Source organism: Psilocybe cubensis, chromosome 2 (assembly GCF_017499595.1).
Source record: "Psilocybe cubensis strain MGC-MH-2018 chromosome 2, whole genome shotgun sequence".
Taxonomy (NCBI): domain Eukaryota; kingdom Fungi; phylum Basidiomycota; class Agaricomycetes; order Agaricales; family Agrocybaceae; genus Psilocybe; species Psilocybe cubensis.
The window spans coordinates 2,272,937-2,293,964 of NC_063000.1; the positions used below are offsets into that span (position 1 = coordinate 2,272,937).

Here is a 21,028-nt window from a genome sequence, read left to right on the forward strand (position 1 = left end):
GCATTCTAATCCGATTAGCAGATGAACGAGTTATTTATTCTGCAGGGGTGGGCACTGTGTTCTTTGAACCAGTTGTAAATGGAATAAAGTCAAGAGGCGTCGAGTTAACTAGAGTTTTACATGTAGCAGATCTCCAAAACAATCTACTGTCTGTTCTATACCTCACAAAGCACAAAGGCTTCAAAATCACTATTGATGCTAATCTGATGGAGTTTCATTACAAAGGAGCTTGTCTCTTCTCTGCAGATGTCAGTACTTGAACGGTTATACAGTTCCTATTTCAGAGTCTGCCTTAATTTTCTCCAATTCTACTCTATCCCTTGATATCAGTCTCTGGCATCGTCGCTTTGCTCATCATAGCTACACTGACCTCCAGAAGATGATTAGAGAGAGTATGGTTACTGGACTCAAGCTGAATTCACAGCAACAGCCTGACCCCATTTGTGAACCTTGCCTTGCAGGCAAGATGCATTCCAACCCATTTTCTTCTTCACCAAGCATGTCAAATGTTCCGCTTGCGCTTATCTTCTCAGATCTGAAAGGTCCTATCTCGCCCCCTACTCCTGAAGGCTATTGCTACTAGATAACCTTTATTGATGACCATACAAAAAGTAGAGCTGCTGTGCTTCTTAAGCGCAAAAGCGATGCATTCAGTGCGTTTCAAACGTACAAAGCATGGGCTGAGAACAAATTAGGCTTTAAGATCAAAGTGCTGGAGGATGACAAAGCTGGTAAATACATGTCAAATGCTTTCATCAAATTCACTGACCAGTGTGGCATTGAGCGTCGTCATACAACGCAAAATTGCCTACAACAGAACGGAGTTGCAGAGCGTGCAAATCGCACCATGGCAGAACATGTTACTTCCATGCTCAATGAGGCTCGTGTTCCACCTTTGTTTTGGGGTCACTGTGTTGCAGCATACATGCATGTATGGAATTGTGTTCCTACAGCTCCTCTACCGGACAAGACTCCGTATGAAAGCTAGAACAAGCGCAAACCTGATGTTAGTCATTTGAGGGTTTGGGGTTGCCTTGCATATGTTTATGTTTAGGGAGATAAGCACAAATTGTTGCAGCCTCATATGGAGAAGTGTATCTTTGTTGGGTATCCTACTGGGTACAAGGGCTGGGAGTTTTACAACTCAGTCACCAAAAGGTTCATTATCTCTGAGAGAGCTGATTTTGACGAAAGGTACTTCTTAGGAGTGTCCACTGGCCCTATGCCAAAGTTTGATCTTCTTCCCACTTCTTCTGCAAGTGCACCACCTCCCAATTCAGGGGGGACTCTAATGGCTTCAATTTTGATGATGATGAGGATGACTCTACTCCAAGTCCTATCATTTAGCCAGAAGTGCCTATTGCGCCTCCTGAACAGCCAGCTAAACCGCCACAGCCTAAGGCCGTTCCTGCACCTTCTCCTAAGCCTGCACGCTGCCAGCGTGCTCCAGTTGATCCTGCAACGTTGAGACACACTACTCGCATTCCTAAGCAGCCTGGTGAATGGTGGAAGGTCTCACATGATCCTGAACCACCTGAAGCTAATGATCCTGGATTTGAAGAGGTGGAGTTTGCTGGGCTTGTTTCAAGCGCAGATCCGCGCACATTCAAACAAGCAATGAAAGCACCTGATGCGCACATGTGGGAAGAGGCTGCTAATACAGAATTCAATTTCTTGCAGCACAATCAAGCTTGGAAGCGAGTTGAGCTCCCTCCAGGTCAAAAGGCAATTGGCTGTGGTTGGGTCTTTAAAATCAAGCAAAATGCAGATGGCAGTATAGAGTGCTACAAGGCTCGTATTGTTGCCAAGGGCTACAGTCAGCGCCCTAGCATTGATTACCATGAGGTCTTTGCTCCTACTGTCCAAGGCAGATGGACCTCAGAATGGAGATGAGGTGGAATTTATGCGAAATGTTCTCTACCTCAATGCAGTTGGCTCCTTGCAGTATCTAGCCACCATGACCCGTCCTGACATTGCTTTTACTGTGTCCTATCTCGCACGCTTCAACTCCAATCCTGGGCCTAAGCATTGGGCTGCGGTTAAACATTTATTCCGCTACCTCAGAGGCACTCTGGATTACAAGTTGACTTATTCTGGCGCTGTGGGCCATGATAACTTTGTCACCTACACTGATGCTGCACATGGTAATTGTGTAGATACTGGACGCTCTACAAGTGGTTATTTGACCGTTCTAGCTGGAGGTGCTATTGGCTGGGCAAGCAAACTCCAAACTGTTGTAACTCTGTCTACTACTGAGGCAGAGTATATTGCTGCGGTGGAGGCAGCCAAGGAGATTGTGTGGATGCCCAATATCCTTGAGAAGTTTGGCTACACAGTTACTGAGCCCTCTGTGCTGCATATGGACAACCAGTCATCTATCAGTGTTTCCAAGAATCCAGAGCACCATGGACGGATGAAGCACCTTGATTTGCGCTATTATTGGCTTAGGAATGCTGTTGGTGTTGGAAAGATTTCTCCTTCTTATATTCCTACTGATTAGCAAGCTGCTGATATTCTTACCAAACCCCTCTCACCTCCTAAAGTGGACTTTTGTAGAGATAAAATGGGTCTCAAACTTTAATATTTCTTTCTCTGTTTTGCTTTATTTTTCTTTGTTCTGGAGACTTGTCAGAACAGGGGGGAGTGTTAAAACTGCTCTCTATGTCTCCCTCACTTTGCTATCTTATCAGATTAGATTACTTTCTTTTTATCTTCATTTGCTCTCCAGACTATTCTAGACACATGATATTTATCAGTCCATAGACTGGTCTAGACCGGACTAGAGTAGACCTAGGTAGACCAGAGTACTTGAGTCTACATAGTATATAGTCACTCTAGTTTACATCCTGAAGTCCCTAGTTACTCACTTCAGACTTCAGGTTAGTTTGTTAGCACTTTGCTCAATTCACTCAGTTACTCACTTCGGACTTCAGACGCTTTGTGCTCGCTTATCCCTGCGCCCTACATTCTATAACTAGGTTGCCAAATAGCTCACACTGCCCCGAGCTTGCCTGCTTCAACAAGTCCATATTCCACTCACATTTCTTACGGACAAGTTCTGTGCCTGCAGAAATGGAATATCCATGGACGCATTCAACGATCCACTTACAGTAAATACAACTACCGGTCAATTAATCACATCATCCAAAACATTGTCTACAGTAGGAGAAACTGAACTCACCTTTGACAAATGGCACCAAGCCTGGAGACAACTATTACAACTCATTTAACAGTACATGCCAGATGAATACAATGATTGGAATCAGCACTTTACCCAAATCCAAGACGCAGGAAGTTGTTCCAAGCACTAGCCTCTTTGGATTGCATACAACGCAGAAGTGCATCAACAATCAGTAGTTTCAGGTATTGATCCCAAAGAACATCACATTGGTTTATGGAATGACTTAGAAGTGCGATACAACAAAAACCAAATTATAGAGGCAATAAATCACAAACAAAATCCTTGCACCTCACATTCCAACTACAATCAATAGTTGTCATTGCGCTACTACCCTTATCAAAACCAAAACCCAAATACACCTAACACTTATAGATCCAGCGGACCCTCTTGATCCTTTCCGAGATGCATCTTCTGTGGATCCAATGATCATTCCTCAAAGAGATGCACCGCCTTCAGACTCATCAATGAAAATCCCTGCCACATCCAGAAAAACAGTCAGGCCAACGGAGACAACACATGAAGAGATAAAAACGGCAAAACATATTGCTTTAGCTGGAACGGAACTTGCGGCTGCACAAATAGTAACACACAAAGCTGCCACTTTGGCCAATATCTCTGCTTATTATGCAGCTCCTCTTCCCACAATGCACAATCATATCAACTCTGATTTTTTACTAATAAAAACACCATTTAATCCCAACGCCTGGAAATCAACCCTTTGTCATCATGGTATTCTAGAAATCTTTAATGATGTTCCATTCAATATTAAACACGGATTCAACATGGGAATTAAAACTACATCTTTTGAAACTTATACACCACCTAATCATACATCAGCTCTCAAACAACCACACGCAGTACTGTCACATATACAAAAAGAGCTACTATATGGTTGCTATACCGGCCCATTTTCACGTTTAAGATTAGAGCTTCTAATAGGCCCGTTCAGAACATCACCACTTGGCATTGTTCCAAAAGCTGGCTCAACCAAGAATGAATTCAGACTTGTTCAAGATTTTTTATTTCCTAGAAACAATGTACACCACAGCTCCGTCAACTCCGAAATAAATATAGATGAGTTTAGATGTGATTGGGGAACATTCGACCAAATTGTTGAGCTTGTCCGAGATGCACCTCCTTTTGCAGAAGCGGCAACTCTAGACATAGATTCCACCTTCTGATGCATTCCAATCCAACCATCTCAACAATCAAGCTTTATTGTTGGCTAGAACAATCTATATTATATAGATCACGCCGCACCCTTTGGCGCATCAAGCTCAGCACTTCATTGGACTGAAAAAAGTAACCTGAAGGCCCCCAAAAATGAATATTCATGGTAGCCTTCAGGCATGTTAAAAACTATATTTCCATAATGTTTTATCAAAAAAAAAAACTTAAAAATTATTTTGCATTTCTGATCTTTCTGTGTGACAAAAGTTTTTTACTGTCACACAAGAAAAACAATCTGTTGCTAGGGAGAAAATTTTATGCAAACAATAAAACTTTTATATTAGATAGAGGTGTCTGGGGGCTTTTCTCTTGGTTAGGGTTAGGGTTATAAAATTGTCCACAAGAAAATTTGCAGTTTAAAGCCCAAGACAATGTATATTAATGCTTTGTAGCCTTGGCCATATTATTACAAACTATATATTAATGCATATGATTCTATATACTCATGTATTATATTCTAGCAAGATATATATTTATCAATAGTAAAACTATAGTATTGCATTCCTGCAAGATACACCACTTGGAAACTATGTAGATTGGACACTAATTTGGAAGCATAATATGCACTAATTTATATTGCCCCACCAGCCATGTAAACAGCCATGTAAAACTATAACAGATGATATCAGGTTTAGACTAGTTTTAAAGTTTATATATCAGATAATATTACTATTTGGGTCTTGCATAGCCTGGTATAATGTTGTAAGATAATTAATTGTCTGACTATCAAGTTACAATGTCATATACTATAGGTAATCAGTTGTTCGGATTGGACATACATTCAAATTGATGGCCACTTACCATTGGTCAACGGCAAAATTATAACCTCCAAGTTGCGCCAACTATTAATAGCTCATAGAAATGCCATGCCACTTGTTAATTCAGATTGATGGCAATTATGGGAGGCAAAAAAAAGTTGGTTTGGACATTCATTTGTACTACCCATTTCCTATTTGTTTTCTTTGAATTTTTTTCTATTTTCATGCAGATAGTATACATTAGAATATATGTACCAATTTTTATGAGAAATGGAGCACAGGATCTCAAAATTCAAATCAGTATCCAATCTGAACAACTGATCATCCATAGTATTCCAGTCATTGTCTAATATTATAACTAGAAAGAAGAATGTAGAATGTTTAAGTAAAAATTTGAAGTTGTAATTTTTGCTATTGACTAATGGTAATTGACTATTAATTTCAATAAATGTTCAATCCAAACAACTAATTACCCATAGTATATTGGCAATTTGTGATTTTTGCAATACAAACAAGTAATTATGCACTTCATAAAAACTTTATTTGTGCTTTATATAACTTTTATAAATTACATATAATACTTTTTGGTATATATAAATTGTTTTGCAAATCATTTCAAAGATATAATACAGTTTTTTATATTGCATAATATTTTACAGCCTATTTATAATATATTTAAAGCCTGCAATTATATTTTAATACAATGTAGAATACTTTTCAGGCCAGAAAAATTAAATAATCTTTTATATATTTTACCACACACTTTTTGGTAGCTACAAATTATTTTGTAAACTTATTCCAAATAATATAAAATAGTTCTTTACATTGCATAACATTTTAAAGCCAAATTACAATATATTTAGGGCGCTCAAAATTGTTTACTAAGAGATAAAATTGATTTTATAGTTTCTGTAATCTTTTACAAGTTAGATTAAGTGTTTAGAAAGTGCTATAAATTTATTTCATGAGATATAAAATAGTTTTGTCTGTCTACAAAATCTTTATGGCATATGTACAAAATATTTCTCCTTTTACAAGTTAGATTAAGTGTTTAGAAAGTGCTATAAATTTATTTCCTGAGATATAAAATAGTTTTGTCTGTCTACAAAATCTTTATGGCATACTTACAAAAAATATTTCTCATTACAAAAAATATTTCTCTGGTAAGAAAATTATTGCATAAAGTTATACATGGCCCCATTTCATGTTGTATTCTATACAAGAATTAAACCAGACTTCATAATTTTGAGTATTCACACTTTATTACTGGCTTGGCCAGTGTTCTAGAACATGGAAGAGTGGAAAGTCAAAGACTTTGATATTGACCATGCCATGAGCACAGTCCGCCCCCAGCGGCGCTTCCCCAGTACAAAACAAATACAATATATTAGACGGTAGATCACCAAAACATAGCATAGACATGAATAAAGGAGGCAGCTAGAAAGATTAAAAGGAGATCAGAAAAGTATATACCCTATTAAAGATGAATGTAGAAAAGTAGAAAAACTATGTGCAGTATAAAGATTAAAAAAAAACATATTCGGCAAAGCAAAGTATATACAAATGCGGGCAGAAAAGAAAACAAAAACAGAATACCTCTTCTCTAAGTAGACAACCCCACGCCAATTGCTACAAATTACATTCACTTCCTGAAGACCTCGTTACTAGGACCAGCCATTCCTTCTTGAACATATCTTTTCTGATAGAAACGACCTGACGGAACCGGCGGGGAAGAATCATCAATAACAATTGTAGCCGGGCGGTTAGATGGGCGGCGAGCAGATGGCGGGCCTTCAGATGGGTAGTAAAACCCACCAATTTCGGGACGAGATGGCTGCTGCTGCTGGATAGGCCGTTCACGGGGCTTTGGGTCCCCTAAAGCCTTGTAGTAGGCCTGATACTCTTTGGGGACCTTCTGCTGGACATCTTTTCCAGATTGCTTGGAATGATGCCCTGTAAAATAATCCCGCAACTCTGGTGTATCATGCATGCCATTTGGTCGATGCCCTTCACGGTAACGATAACCGGGCAAACCTTGGTCGGTCGGCTGGGGCTGGGGTTGGCGGTACTTCTCCGACACCTCCTGATACTGATACAGTTGTTGTCGACTTGGCTGTTCTTGACGGCGTGGAAACTGATCTTGACGTTCATCGTGCAGCCTCCGTTGACGATCAGGGCCATTGCCGGGGTCATCCGCTGGCCTCTTCTTTGGAACCTCCTTGTGGACAACTGCGATCTCGGGATATTCATGCCCCATCTGGTACAACTCATTTGGAAATCCTTGAGGCTCAGACCGAGGGGTAATGATCCGATACTTCTCGAATTCGAAACAAGCAGGCGAAGACGCGGGCAATGGCTGTGGAGCAGGGGGAGGTGGAGGGGAAGGAGGTCCAGGAGGTCCAAGAGATGGATCGCGCCATTCAGGAGGGCTCGCGACCCGAAGGGTTTTGGACGAGCCCTTCTTTTTTCGTGGGTGTTTCTCCTGCTTGGCGACTTTGCAATCTCCAACTCGATACAATGCCCCTTCCTCGCGATTATCCTTGCCAGTTGTTGTGACGAGAACAATATTGTCGTAAGCTTCAGATCCAACCTCTGCAGCTTTGTCCTCTGTAACAATACATTGGATAAATTTATTAATGTTAAGAATGAAGCTGGATCATACCATCTGTCCATGCGACAAACTGGAGCCGTTCACTGAATGGTTTAGAGAACGCCGAGATGAGTTGGGAAAGCTGTGTTTTGCCGGTGACAGAGAATTTGGAGTACTGTGGGTAGGGGACCCCCTTTGGATAATAAACCAGGCAGTATTGATGGTCTATGGCCCTTGCAGCAATCATTGCCCAAGAGAAATTCCCGCGGTTAAGGATCAAGTTGGCAGGAACAAATTTCACTAGGTATACAAAGTGACTGTTTAATGTCTGAAGGTGAGGAAACACAAAACACACATACAAGATTCATTGACGAGAACGAAAACCACAAGTTGACGTATGAATACCACATCACTGTCTTGGAGCTTTTCAAGGGATTGCGTCGCAATTAAATCTGTCATAAAGTCCTTCAGAACTTCATCGGCGAAATACTTATCATTTTTCAATCTCCGTGGCCCAACATTCGACGTATCTTTGGCTTTTCCTTTGCCTTTGGAATTGGACGCCTCGGCTTGAACATCGGCCTGTGTGTCCCGCTGTGACTGCAACTCATGTGGTGGTTGTTGTCGTGAAGCTTTGGTCTGTTTTGAGGGACTGAGGATGTTGTTATTGGTAGGCAGACCCAACCGTAAACCTTGCGACAATTTGTTCTGAGAAAATGATGCTCTGAAATCAGGAATTAGTTACACAAAACATGGTAGTTACAATGCAAACTCACCGGCAGATGTCTGAGAAGACATTGCAAATTTCATTGACAATCATCCCTTGTGTCTTCAGCATTGTTTCGACAATGTTGCATGATGCAACAACAGAATTCATCTGCCGTGCCGTTTGATCCTCGCCAAGGTAAAGGATGAAGGATACCAATCCCACTTCCCTATCCATAAGAGATGTCAAAACAGTCTGATGCAGAAAAGGATACACTTCAATAAACACTACTCAAAGAAAGAAGTCGAAAGCTTACACGATCGCGGGTCTCATCGATAATATCCTTGACTCTTGTTGATGCTGGCTTAAGACAGTCAAGCCTGAGTGACATCTCAGCTATGGCCTCCTTGATTTCCTTACGGAACGCTCTGATTTCCTCCTCTGTGTGTCGATTTGGATCCATTCTTTCCTTGTAGGTACTTTGAGCAAGATCTTTAAATTTCACATCTGTATTATCCTCAGTAATTATCTCTTATAACAATGAAACAGAGCGTACACGTCTCATTGTTAAGCTCTTTGCTGCGAGCAAGGCAGGACTGAAAGTCATTCCAGATATTGCCTCTTGGTGTGGGCAGCTCGATCTTGCAAAACTTTAAAGCAGTATTGAATGATATGTTATTTTTCTCTGCATACTTTGCAACCTCTGCCTTCATTGCCAAACCAAGTTGACGACCTTCTTCCTTGCACTTCATGGAGACACGTTTTCCAATGCGAGGGAGGATGCCCTTGGTATCGCTGTCGTCCTCAGTCGAATCTGTGGAAGGACTGCTGGAACCCCTCATCGATGGTGCAGGGTAAGGGTTGGGCAGTGCAGGGGTGCCCGCTGCTTTTGCTGGGTGATGGGACGATGCAGACAGGGCTACAGAGGCTGGCGTTGCTTTTGCTGGGTGATGGGACGATGCAGCCAGGGCTGCAGGGGCTGCCGTGGTCTTTGCTGGGTGTTTGGATGATGCTTTGGGTGCCGCGGGGGTGCCAGTCACCTTTGCTGGGTGATGGGACGATGCAGGCGGGGCTGCAGGGGCTGGCATTGCCTTTGCTGGGTGATGGGACGATGCAGGCGGGGCTGCAGGGGCTGGCATTGCCTTTGCTGGGTGATGGGACGATGCAGGCGGGGCTGCAGGGGCTGCCTTGGTCTTTGCTGGATGTTTGGATGATGCTTTGGGTGCCGCGGGGGTGCCAGTCACCTTTGCTGGGTGATGGGACGATGAAGGAGGGGATGCAGGGGCTGGCGTTGCCTTTGCTGGGTGATGGGACGATGCAGGCGGGGCGGCAGGGTCGTATTTGGGGTGACTGGACGATGTTGGCGGGACTGTAGGGGCTGCCAGTGCCTTTGTTGGCTGTATGGATGATGCTTTGGGTGCCGCGGGCGCTCCAGCCGCCTTTGCTGTAAGGACACTGCGCATCGATCTCCGCCTCGGTTCTTTCTCGGGACTTGAGACCACAACCTCAAGCTGAAGATCGCAATCCTCAGACGCGTCCTCCATTTCTGTGTCCGATGCCAACCCATGACGAATATTAGCGCGACGACGCTTCGCTTGTGCTCTGGTTTGAGCGAAGTCAGAGCCACTGTCTTCGCTGTCATCCATGGCATTGTAGCGCATCATCTTGCGAGTCAGCGCCGAGGGCGCAGTCCCTTTGCCCGAGAAGATGGCGTCGTCGTCGACTTCATCCCGGTCCCCATCCACATCACTGGACTGCAGCTCATCATCTTCCTCGTCGCCCTCGTTTTCATCATCTTCGTTGTTGTCTTCTTCTTCTTCCTCCTCCTCCTCCTCCTCCTCCTCCTCCTCCTCCTCCTCCTCCTCCTCGTCATCGTCGTCGTCGTCGTCGTCGTCTTCCTCGTCGCCTTCGTCTTCCTCGTCGCCTTCCTCATCCTTGTCGCCTTCCTCATCCTCGTCGCCTTCGCCTTCGTCCACTGCCTGCAACGGGCGCAATGCTTTGCGAGGGAGACTGCTGGGGGGCTCTACCTTCGGAGAGGGCGGTTCTTTTTTTACTGGAACATGTTTTCTCAGCTTGGACTGCGCATGTTGAGCGGGTTGAAATGGCGATGGCGGAAGAGGTTCCATGTCCGATGTTGGGACCTCCGCTTGCTCCAAGAGAGTATTGGCCTGGTAACGTAGAACTCTGGCCTCCTGCTCAAGGCGGTCTGCGGCAAGATCAGAGGCTGGGAGCATATCTTTTTCGGCTTGTGCTCGAGCTGCTCTGGCATTCTGCTCCAGAGACACAGCGACAACCGCAACTGCATGGGCACCTTCGCGACGATCTGCCCTGGTCAAGACTCGCCCTGGAACCTCTTTCTGCTTCCCTTTCACCACCTTGCGCTTCACCTCCTCCGCATCGCTCTTCAACTCTTGCTTCACCTCCTCCGCATCCCTCTCTACCTCCTGCTGCCCCGCATCCCTCTCCACCTCCTTCCCCCCCACGACCCTCTCCGCCTCTTGCGCCTCCCGCTCCGCCTGCTCTGCCATCATACATTGGTGGTCTATTTCCATCTGAATGCGTGCTTGCTCCGCCCGTGCTGCCATCCTTTCTGATCCGCTAGGGTCCGTGTCCGTGTGAGAAGGACTCGAAGGGGCACGCGTTTTGTAAACTCTCTTCTTCGTGCTTTTCGGTAGCTTCAACCCAGACATACGAATTCTAAATAAGTGTAAGCGATACATCAGAGATAAGTGACAAGAAAACAATGTTTTGACGCGACACAAGTCAGCGAACAACAGAGGAAATGCGACATAAGTCAGGAGGCGACATAAGTCAGCAAACAGGGCAAATGCGACATAAGTCAGCATTTGTGGTTGCAGAGGCGACATAAGTCAGCCTCAAAGCCTCGATAAGAAAGTGTTCGCGACATAAGTCAGCGAACAGGGCAAATGCGACATAAGTCAGCATTTGTGGTTGCAGAGGCGACATAAGTCAGCCTCAAAGTGGCTTCAAATAATAAAGGTAATCAAATTGACTTACCTTTCCGAAAGAGACAACATGGGAGGGTCAGGTGAAGACTGCCTCGCCAAAATGGCATCGGCAGCCTTGTATAGCTCAGCGTTGGGGGAAACAATCTGCACCCCCTTCATTGGAAAAGGCTGCAGGACGCGTGGCGGTTTAGGGGGAGGCGCTCCGGCTTTGACGTCAGGCAACGGAGTAGCAGGAGGGGGTGGCACGGCTTGCTCAGTGGGTGCTGGGTTACCGCGAGCAGCAGGAGGGGGTGGCACGGCTTGCTCAGTGGGTGCTGGGTTGCCGCGCTTTCCTCGAGGGCCCCGTTTAGCTCGTGGTGTCGGTGCCGGGACAGGTGGAGGAGAGGGCTGTTGTTGCTTTTTCCTCTACAGACGCGACTGAGTGCATAATAAAAACGCAAAAAATAGAGAAAAAATGTACCTTGGAAAAGCGGGTGGGTTCACTATCATTCTTTCGCTTCTTGGGGGGCATTATTCAACTGTAATTTTGGGGGGGGAGTTGGTTAGCATGTCGCCAACGTGGTTAAATAGCCCAAATTTTCCTATCGTAATGAGAAGCACCTTTCATTAATGAGATCGGGCAAGTAACGGATGAATATTGAAAGACATTACCTCATTATGTTTTGCTCTGCTCGATGTCTAGGTAGAGGGAATGATACTCAAGTTAAATAAGTTATGTGGGATAGGATGAACAACTGGGCAGCATACCTTCAACAGTGCAATGTATCTTCAACATTGAGCTCAGGTATCTATCTTCCTATCCCCTATTCCGTCCCCCTGTTCCGTGTAGCGTAAAGGATCGGTCGCGGTTTCGGAGTGATGGTAGTACCGTATGATTGGCGGGAAAGGGTTGTCGGATCGCATGACATAAGGTTCGGGGAATCTGTAGAAACAGAGTGGAGTTATCGAGATGGACATAAGTCAGCCCCCAGTGGCAGAGGACGACATAAGTCAGCCCTCGGAACGGTGGCAGAGGGCGACAAAAGTCAGCCCTCTGAAAGGTGATAGAGGGCGACATAAGTCAGCCCTTTGGAAGGTGGTAGAGGGCGACATAAGTCAGCCCCCAGGAAGGTGGTAGAGGGCGACATAAGTCAGCCCCCAGGAAGGTGGTGGAGGGCGACATAAGTCAGCCGAAAGAAACCAAAGACAAAAGCTTGGTGCCTAACCATGGCGCAAAAGCCGTTGGTAAACAAAGCCCAACAAACTGGCGAAACTTAGCAAACTTGGACTTTGCCGTTCGCACATCCAGTAAGCACATATGAATTAAAATATATCTTACCTGTAAGTAGAATATGAGAGCAAATGTAAATATTTTGAATGAACTTGGAATGCTTAAGAAGTATCACAAAAGTATCGTGGTCAACTGGAATCTCATGTTCGTTCCAGTGACCAGCAAAAGTATCGTGGTCAACTGGAATCTCATGCTCGTTCCAGTGACCACTCTCGTCTTGTCTCGCCGCGTTCGCTCTTCGCTCCCCCTCTTGATCCTTCTGTATTTACACGTAATTTTCAGTTTTTTTCCAATTTCTTCTTGTTCTATCATTCTATTCGTCTATCCAGTCTTTCCTTACATTTCTCTCCGATGTGGTTTCTGTCAAACTCCCTTTGACTCAGATCTCCTTGAATGTATGTATTGTATTCAAGTCTCTACTTAACTAAATTGCCAGTAGTAAGTAGCTAGTTTCCCTCAACAAATTAATGAAATATTCCCCTGCCCGTCTCGCCCACAACATGTATGATTTCACTGCCAGTCCAGTCAGATGGTGTTGAAGTTCACTTATCTTATCTTATCTCTCCATATCTTATCTCCCCTATCTTATCTATTCTTTGTCATAGATCAACAAACACGTAGGGTGTTTGTTGATTCTGCCTTGCGTTTCCCACGGACTTATCTTTCCTTCAACGTTCACTCAGTCGTGTTTCCTTGCTTTCGTCGTTTTCGCTTGCTTTCATCGTTTTGGCTTGCTTTCATCGTTTTTGCTCCTTTTTTTCCTTCTTATCTCAGATCTTTTTCAAAGGTGAGTCTTCTTCCACAACTCTTCCACTCCCACCTTCCTGGGGGCTGACTTATGTCGCCCCCTACCACCTTTCAGAGGGCTGACTTATGTCGCCCTCTACCCACCTTTCAGAGGGCTGACTTATGTCGCCCCCTACCACCTTTCAGAGGGCTGACTTATGTTGCCCCCTACCACCTTTCAGAGGGCTGACTTATGTCGCCCTCTACCCACCTTTCAGAGGGCTGACTTATGTCGCCCTCTACCCACCTTCCTGGAGGCTGACTTATGTCCATGTCGATAACTCAACTTTGTTTCTACAGATGCCCCGCACCACGAAACCTCCTGCTGCCTCCACTGACACTGACTCCTGTATGAATCTTTGTCTTGGTCTATCCGTCTTGACCCACAATGTCGCTGATAATCTTAGCAGTTTATATTGATGCATTTGGCAGAAAACGCGATGCTGTCACCCATCGAGCAATCATCGAAATATACGAAGGAAAGCATTGTACGTAACTTTATTGCTCAGTGAAGAAATTTTTATCATCGATGTATTCTAGCTTATTCTGCCACGGATGCTCTGGCAATGGCAGAATTGTATAAACTGCCCTACAAAATCCCATCGCTGGATACCAGTTCTTTCACTGGGCTCGATGCCAACAAACATCCCTACCCCTCATCTTTTTTTGTTACCTCGCCAAATATGTACAAAATACCTGACATAACAGAGGACTCCGAGGACGTCACCATTCGAACAGATGGCCGCTACGGATACGGCGATTTCACATTGTGTCCACAGTGGTACTTTCAGGGCACTTACTATCTCCCCTACGTTAGCCGCAAGCCATCACTTCTGTCCGACTGTCCCTATGCTGTCATGTGGTACAATTTGAAGGAAACCGACTTCATTCACAATCAAACTTCCATTGTCTCTGGCATTGGACGTATCCGTTCCGACCTCCTTGAAAAACTCATTTCTGCACGTAAACAACTCACTGCCAAGGCTCGTGAACTTGATAGCGACCCCCGCTTCACTTATGTTCAACTATCAGAGCTACGCTACAGCCTTCAATTGCTTCTATTTTCTACAGTGGCACTGCAATGTGCCCCGCAAAACTACACGATGACTTTGCTCACCTTCACTGGTTGCCAACGCCATTACTTGGAGGCACTGGCTTGCTACGATTTTTTGATGAAATACCGAGATATGGAGATCAACGAGTCGGTGAAAGAAGTCCCGGTGAATGACAGGCTAATGGGGTGCTTGACCACCTCTGTCGAAATTGCTACGGAGATGTATTATTGAGGAGTGCCCGTGTGGTTGTTTAGAAAAGCAGAGGATGTATCTATGGAAACGACAGTAATTTCCTCATCGCGCATGTGCCCTATCCGGAACATCGTCCTTGAAAGAATGCCCGGCGCAAATGTTGTCTTTAAGGGGGATGCCAGTGCGATTCGCAATCGAGCTTGCCAAGCTCTAAAAGTTGGTAATGTTCGCCTCGGTCATAGCGCGTATATGTCGCATCCCGGTGAATTTGCGGCGCCGCCAAGTAAGTTCTTTCTGCCCAGTATAAAAAAGTTGTCTTCGCTTCCTGACTTTCCTCGACTCCCTTCTCAGACCGTCAAGTTATTGCGGCCTACAATCAACCCTGTTCCTCCAGCTCTGTGCCACTGGCCCGTCATCCTGAACCTACGTTTAATACGACCTCTAATCTCGCTCGCCCTGCGCAACAAGTTTCACGCCCAGAAGTCTTGATGGTGCCTCAAATGCGATATGTTTTAGAACCCATATCAGTGAATTTTGTGAAGTTCTCTTACACTCCTCTGCCCAGTTGGCCGTCTGCTAATACATCCTGGGTCAATGCATTGCATCAAGTGAGGATTGATCCTTACAGAGTATGGGACCACGGTTTTCTGGATTCCTATCGTGGCTATGCGTTCTTTGATCCTCACATCCTTCTTGGAGAAGACTGGGACCGGGCACGCGGTAAAACGTATCTTTTGGCATGGCTTGCAGTTCGCCCGGCGTGGATGGCAAAGATGATCAACCCGACTGTTCATCAAGAGTATCCACAACCGCAATCTTGGAGGGACTTCCTTATTTTTCACATCGCAAAGCTTTTGCGGGTGTCTGATCGCGACGTCAAGTGCAATCCCGACCGTTCCATCAGTGGTCCAAACAAGCGCCGCAAGCAAGGCAATCTCATCGCTTATTTTGACCTTCCTGTGCGGAATTATCATAATACAACGCAGATTCGCTGGAGAGATGACGATGTAGGCTATGCTGGCTCTCTGGATGTCGAAAGCATGGTTATCAAACCTTCTGTCCCTCGTGAAGTTGTTTGGGATCTTTTTGAACACAATTTCCGTTTCGAATTGCTTGCTCTTGATCGATCCATTTTCCCTCGGCACCTCGTCAGCGATCAGCTCTCACTTGCTCGGGACACTTTGGTGACAAATTGCTTCCCTCAAAATGCACTTATCACTGTACAATGGCCGGAACGTGATGAAGGTCTGGGGGCACGGAGATACCAGGACCGTGTATTATATGTGGAGTCACTGCGCAAGCTCATGTCGGATTGGCCAGGCTCTGTAGCAACGGCTTTGCGGCGCATGTCCCTTTCGCCCAACAGCACTGAACAACAGGTACTCGATGTTGAAGCAATAGCTTTCCCCTTCTATTGCCAAACATTTTTCGATTACTTCGGGCGTGCCGCTACAATTCCTCATCACAGGCCCTGAGTGTCTGCGGGTATTTTGATTTCTTGCTGTCAGTATCATTCAACGCAGTCACTTTCATTCAATGACATATTTACATGCTAACCCTTCCTTTTTAGATTTCATTGTATATATCATCATTGTTTTGGGATGGGATCCCCCTTTTTGTATGTATCTATCTTTGCCTGGATCCCTTTAATGTCATTCTTTGTGCGGAGTGCAAATTCCGCATTCCGCCTTTTTTATAGAATGACAGTTCGACACCTGTGGGAGTCCTTGTAAGGCGTCACATATATATAACAATAAAGGTAAGACCGTGCTCCTTTCCTTCTTTTTCCCCGTCCATCAAGGTCTCCTTGCTCTCCAAACAACAAATGCCTCGCAACTTCCGCCGTGTCAGAAACCAACCGCCTTCTTCACCACCTCCTGTTGGGCATTTCTTGCCATTAGCAGAGGTTCTACCGCTTCGTCACCCCTATGGCACAGCAACGCAAGGTCTTGCATTGGAACCGCAAGGTCTGCTGTATGGCCCAAGTGGAATTTTTTCCCAGCCATTGGGGGTTACCGATATTGCAATTCCTCAGCAACCAGGCTTTGTGAATGATATGAATATGGGTGATTTGATTGAAGTAGATGAGTTACACAGTGTTGATCCCGAAAGAGCTGCAAAGAACCAGCGCCTGTGGCAGATGTGGAATGAGGTTATGATTCCCAGGCTTATGAAGCCATATCTCAACACATATCGTGAAACGTCGGGTATGCGTGCTCCAAACCGCGTTCGGTACAATGTCGGGTGCCAGGGTTGCTCCAATGGTGGCCTTCTCAAAGTGTCTTGCATCTTCTTTGAAAGTACGTCAAATTGATTATGGATCAAGCTGGTATAGGAGGTCTTGACATGTTATTAGGAATTGAATGCATCACACTGTGTACCTGTACTGAACCTGCATTGCAGTTGATGCAGAGAGGGTTCTTTCCTTGTGCACCAACACAGCCTACTCTTGCTGTAGATCTCAGTGTGCTGGATTTTGTGCAAGAATTGTTTACCAATATGGCACCAAACACTGTGGGATGGTGCAATACTCTTGAAGCATTTTTAAGTTCTCGTAATTTCAAATTAACTACAAGGGTATGATGAATCTTATCTACTACTAATATTGTAGGCTAATGTACTCACTGCAGAATAGTCTCCGTGATAGATTTGCCTCTGCCATGAAATGGTATGCTACTCTCGTCAACCGGAAAGATTTGTTGATGTTCGATTATTTAAATCGTGTTCGAGTATCAGAATTATTTATTATGGAGAATAGTGAGTTTAACATTTTAAAATATAACATCTAACTAATCAATATCAATAGATCCTAGTCCAGATCAGAGTGCTTATGGTCATTCCACAGTTACAGAGTCAGAAGAGGATGACATAAATGAAGCTAATAGTCCTCACACCCACACTATGGATGTAGATGCAGACAAAGATGATATACCAAATGATAATTCTGATACTGGTAGTAATACCGGTAAGTGTACAAAATACTTTTGCAGTTTATTAGGACTAAAATAAAACCAGATGATTCACTTACTCGTCCAAGTGAATACCTTCGAGAACGCTGTCCATTATGTTTTGGAGGAGAAAATTGGTATAAATCTGAAGATTTGTATGTTTATATTTTACAACTTGACTTCAAAACTAACATTGTAATGGAAGGGTTGATGCAATTGTTTGCATTGATGCCTGTTTTACTCAAAAACGTCGCAAATCTCGAGGTCATGCATGGGCAGCACCACATATCCATCCACAAACAATTTTTATTTCTGAAGATGAGGTTAAGGATGTGGAAATTACTGTTGAGCAAAAAAGATCTAAAAAATCCAATAATAATATGGAAAATAATCAGACAGCGAATTCTGGAGATGCAGAATTTGAGCCTGGAATGAAAATTCCAATTTCAGTTCTTGATGGATGCAATGAATCTTTTATTGCAGCAGATGAAAGACGTATTAAAGCAAGTACTGCTTTTTTTTCAGATACAGGGCTTATGGGGCTTCTTTGTCGGCATGATCGACCTTTATGGTTGGTTAATATGACTTCAGCAGGTGAAAAGCAATTTTATGCTTTAGCATTAATTCAGAAGTTATTTGAACACATTCCTAATACCATGCGAATTGGCTTATTGTATGATATTGGGTGCCAGCTGCATCGTAGCTGTGTTAAATTTGGTTTTTTAAATAATATTCTTGACCGAATTGTGTTTGGAATATCTGTATTTCATGCATATGGCCATCAGTGGGCCTGCCAAATTGTCTATCATCCACGTAAATGTGAAGGTTTTGGCTTGACAGATGGTGAAGGATGTGAAAGATTCTGGAGCTTAATTAAACCATTAATTCCATCATGCCGTGTTTCTGGATATTTTACCCGTCTCCATACTATTGATACCAAGATTAAAAGTCTTGATTACTCATCTTTGCTTAGTATGGGGACTTGGCTTCAGCGCAAATGGAATGCTATGAATGCAAAAAAATTTGAAGCAGAAATAATTCTAAACAATATGGAGCAAAATGGATATACAAAGGATTATTTGGCAATACAATGGAATGAACAAGTTATTTACCAAACCAAGCCTCTAAAAAAGCAATCTAAAGCTTGGGCAAATAAAGAAATTGAAGAAATTTTACTTTTGTCTCAAAATTTGGATACCTATAAAAAGGAGTGCAACAGATTAGAGTCAATGATTGAGACTGGAATATATGAAGAAAATATTACACTATATATAATCCAAGAAAATTTGGAAGAGCTACAGGAGAAAATTAGCAAAACCAAAAAGGCAATTAGCAATAAACGTGCAAAACTATCAGTGGATGGAAGACTCAATCTTACTAAATTGCTTAATAATGAATTTTTAAAACTGCGAATGAATGCTCTTGCTCTTAAACAACGTATACGTGATCGCTTACGAATGCGGAAATTTGAGCTTGAAAATATGGAACGTGCATATCGATCATCCATAAATGAAGCTAAATTACAAAAACATGTTCATCAACAAATCAAACGAAAAGAGCCAGGTATTCAAAGTTTGGTCAGAAATTATAACAAAGCCTGTGTTCAACTTGAAAGTATGATTGCACAAAAAAAAGCACCACGTGGTGCAATAGCACCTTTGCCTATTATTATGGAAGGACTTTTTAAGCTAGATGTTGATGATAATATTTGGCAAGATATTGGCTTTGATGATGATGAAAATGAAACTATAGAAATCCCAGATTGGCTTGGAAAAGAGGATGTCAGAAAAGGCATAAAAGCATTATTGGAATATAACAGATGTATTGAAGAAGAAAGAAGATTAATTGAGGAAAAAAAGTCAATGATTCAATGGTTTCGAGAAGAGTGGGTAGTTATTATCAAAGCAATTGGTCAAATGTCAGAAGATATAAATGTGCTCTACCAATTAAAGCAAAGAAAACAATTTCTTTTGAGATTGTATTTATCCTGGGAACTTCCTGTACGTGGAATACCAGGTGAAAACAATACATTATGGGGACCAACAAAGGAGGAAATCATAAAAGCTAAAAAATATGAAACAACACAAAGTGTTCTATATAAAGAATATACAAATGAGGTTGCTGATATTGAAATGGAATTAGAAGATGACAATGAATATGAAGATGAACATGATAATAATGATGATGTGATTACAGATTTTGAAGATGGGGATGAAGCTGAGCTTTTGGATCAAATTGAAGAAGATTTGTCCACATTATAAAATATTTAATTTACTAAGTTTCTTTGTATTTTTATAAAAAAAAAAGTTATGGCAATATAAAATTATTGTAAGAGGTCAAAAAAACAATATATGTGATGTATAAAATCAATTTGTAATCTAGATAAATAAATTTATGATACTAAAAAAGTATTGATGTCAAGTGTAAATTAATTTATATGCTAAATAAGTAATTTATAGCATTCAAAACGTATTCTGAATATACCATAAAATATTTAACTTGTATAAAACTAATTTGGGATTCCATAATGATTTGTAGGCATTAAAAATATTATACATAACTTGTAGAACCCTAAACCCTAAACCCGCAAAATCATTTTACTCACATAATAAACTAATTTAAACTCCATAAAATCATTTTACTCATATAATAAACTAATTTAAACTCTATAAAATTATTTTGTGGCCATTAAAATGTTATAGTTAAACTTGTAAAAGATTATATGAACACAAAATAATTTTACTCAACATATAAAATATTATATAAACACAAAATTTATAGCCCTATAAGTAAAAGCAACAACTAGGCAATGCCATACATTGTAATATATAGAAATTTGTATTGATATATTTATATTTATAGTATAATATTGCTTATAAAAGTAATAATATAAAATAATAGTCTTAGTAGATGCAATCATACACATTAATGTGTAGTTTATGGTGATGTGGCAAAGGTTGCAAAGTATTGATATATAGTATTTAGGATTTCAGACTGCAAGACATCTTATAGGATTATGTGCATGGTTACTATTCGAAATCTTGTTTCTTATAGGATTATTGCTCGGTCAATAATTGATATATAGTATCTAGGACTTTAGACTGCAAGGCATCTTATAGGATTATGTGCATGGTTATTATTCCAAATCTTGTTTCTTATAGGATTATTGCATGGTCAATATTCCAAATTTTGATAAATGTAACCATATGCATTAATGTATAGTTTGTAATAATATGGCCAAGGCTACAAAGCATTAATATACATTGTCTTGGGCTTTAAACTGCAAATTTTCTTGTGGACAATTTTATAACCCTAACCCTAACCAAGAGAAAAGCCCCCAGAC

At 42.6% G+C, this 21,028-nt stretch overlaps 4 protein-coding genes across 4 annotated transcripts; 3 read left to right on the forward strand and 1 right to left on the reverse strand.

Annotated features, from left to right (window-relative positions):
• Nucleotides 1-6,811: 6,811 nt before the first annotated feature.
• JR316_0002244 (uncharacterized protein) lies at nt 6,812-11,945 on the reverse strand (the record flags this gene model as incomplete). Its single annotated transcript, XM_047888038.1, has 8 exons — nt 6,812-7,776; nt 7,832-8,059; nt 8,119-8,483; nt 8,536-8,720; nt 8,782-8,972; nt 9,022-11,162; nt 11,484-11,839; nt 11,895-11,945. 8 exons carry the CDS (start codon nt 11,943-11,945, stop codon nt 6,812-6,814), a joined length of 4,482 nt encoding a protein of 1,493 aa, XP_047752961.1.
• A 1,933-nt stretch (nt 11,946-13,878) lies between these two features.
• JR316_0002245 (uncharacterized protein) lies at nt 13,879-14,776 on the forward strand (the record flags this gene model as incomplete). The annotated part of the gene is made up of 2 exons (XM_047888039.1): nt 13,879-13,978; nt 14,031-14,776. The coding sequence occupies 2 exons, from the start codon at nt 13,879-13,881 to the stop codon at nt 14,774-14,776; spliced, it is 846 nt and encodes a 281-aa protein (XP_047752962.1).
• A 105-nt stretch (nt 14,777-14,881) lies between these two features.
• Nucleotides 14,882-17,746, forward strand: JR316_0002246 (uncharacterized protein; the record flags this gene model as incomplete). Its single annotated transcript, XM_047888040.1, has 7 exons — nt 14,882-15,020; nt 15,089-16,116; nt 16,539-17,037; nt 17,196-17,314; nt 17,368-17,494; nt 17,544-17,702; nt 17,736-17,746. 7 exons carry the CDS (start codon nt 14,882-14,884, stop codon nt 17,744-17,746), a joined length of 2,082 nt encoding a protein of 693 aa, XP_047752963.1.
• Nucleotides 17,747-18,659: 913 nt separating this feature from the next.
• JR316_0002247 (uncharacterized protein) lies at nt 18,660-19,946 on the forward strand (the record flags this gene model as incomplete). The annotated part of the gene is made up of 1 exon (XM_047888041.1): nt 18,660-19,946. The coding sequence occupies one exon, from the start codon at nt 18,660-18,662 to the stop codon at nt 19,944-19,946; it is 1,287 nt and encodes a 428-aa protein (XP_047752964.1).
• Nucleotides 19,947-21,028: the final 1,082 nt, after the last annotated feature.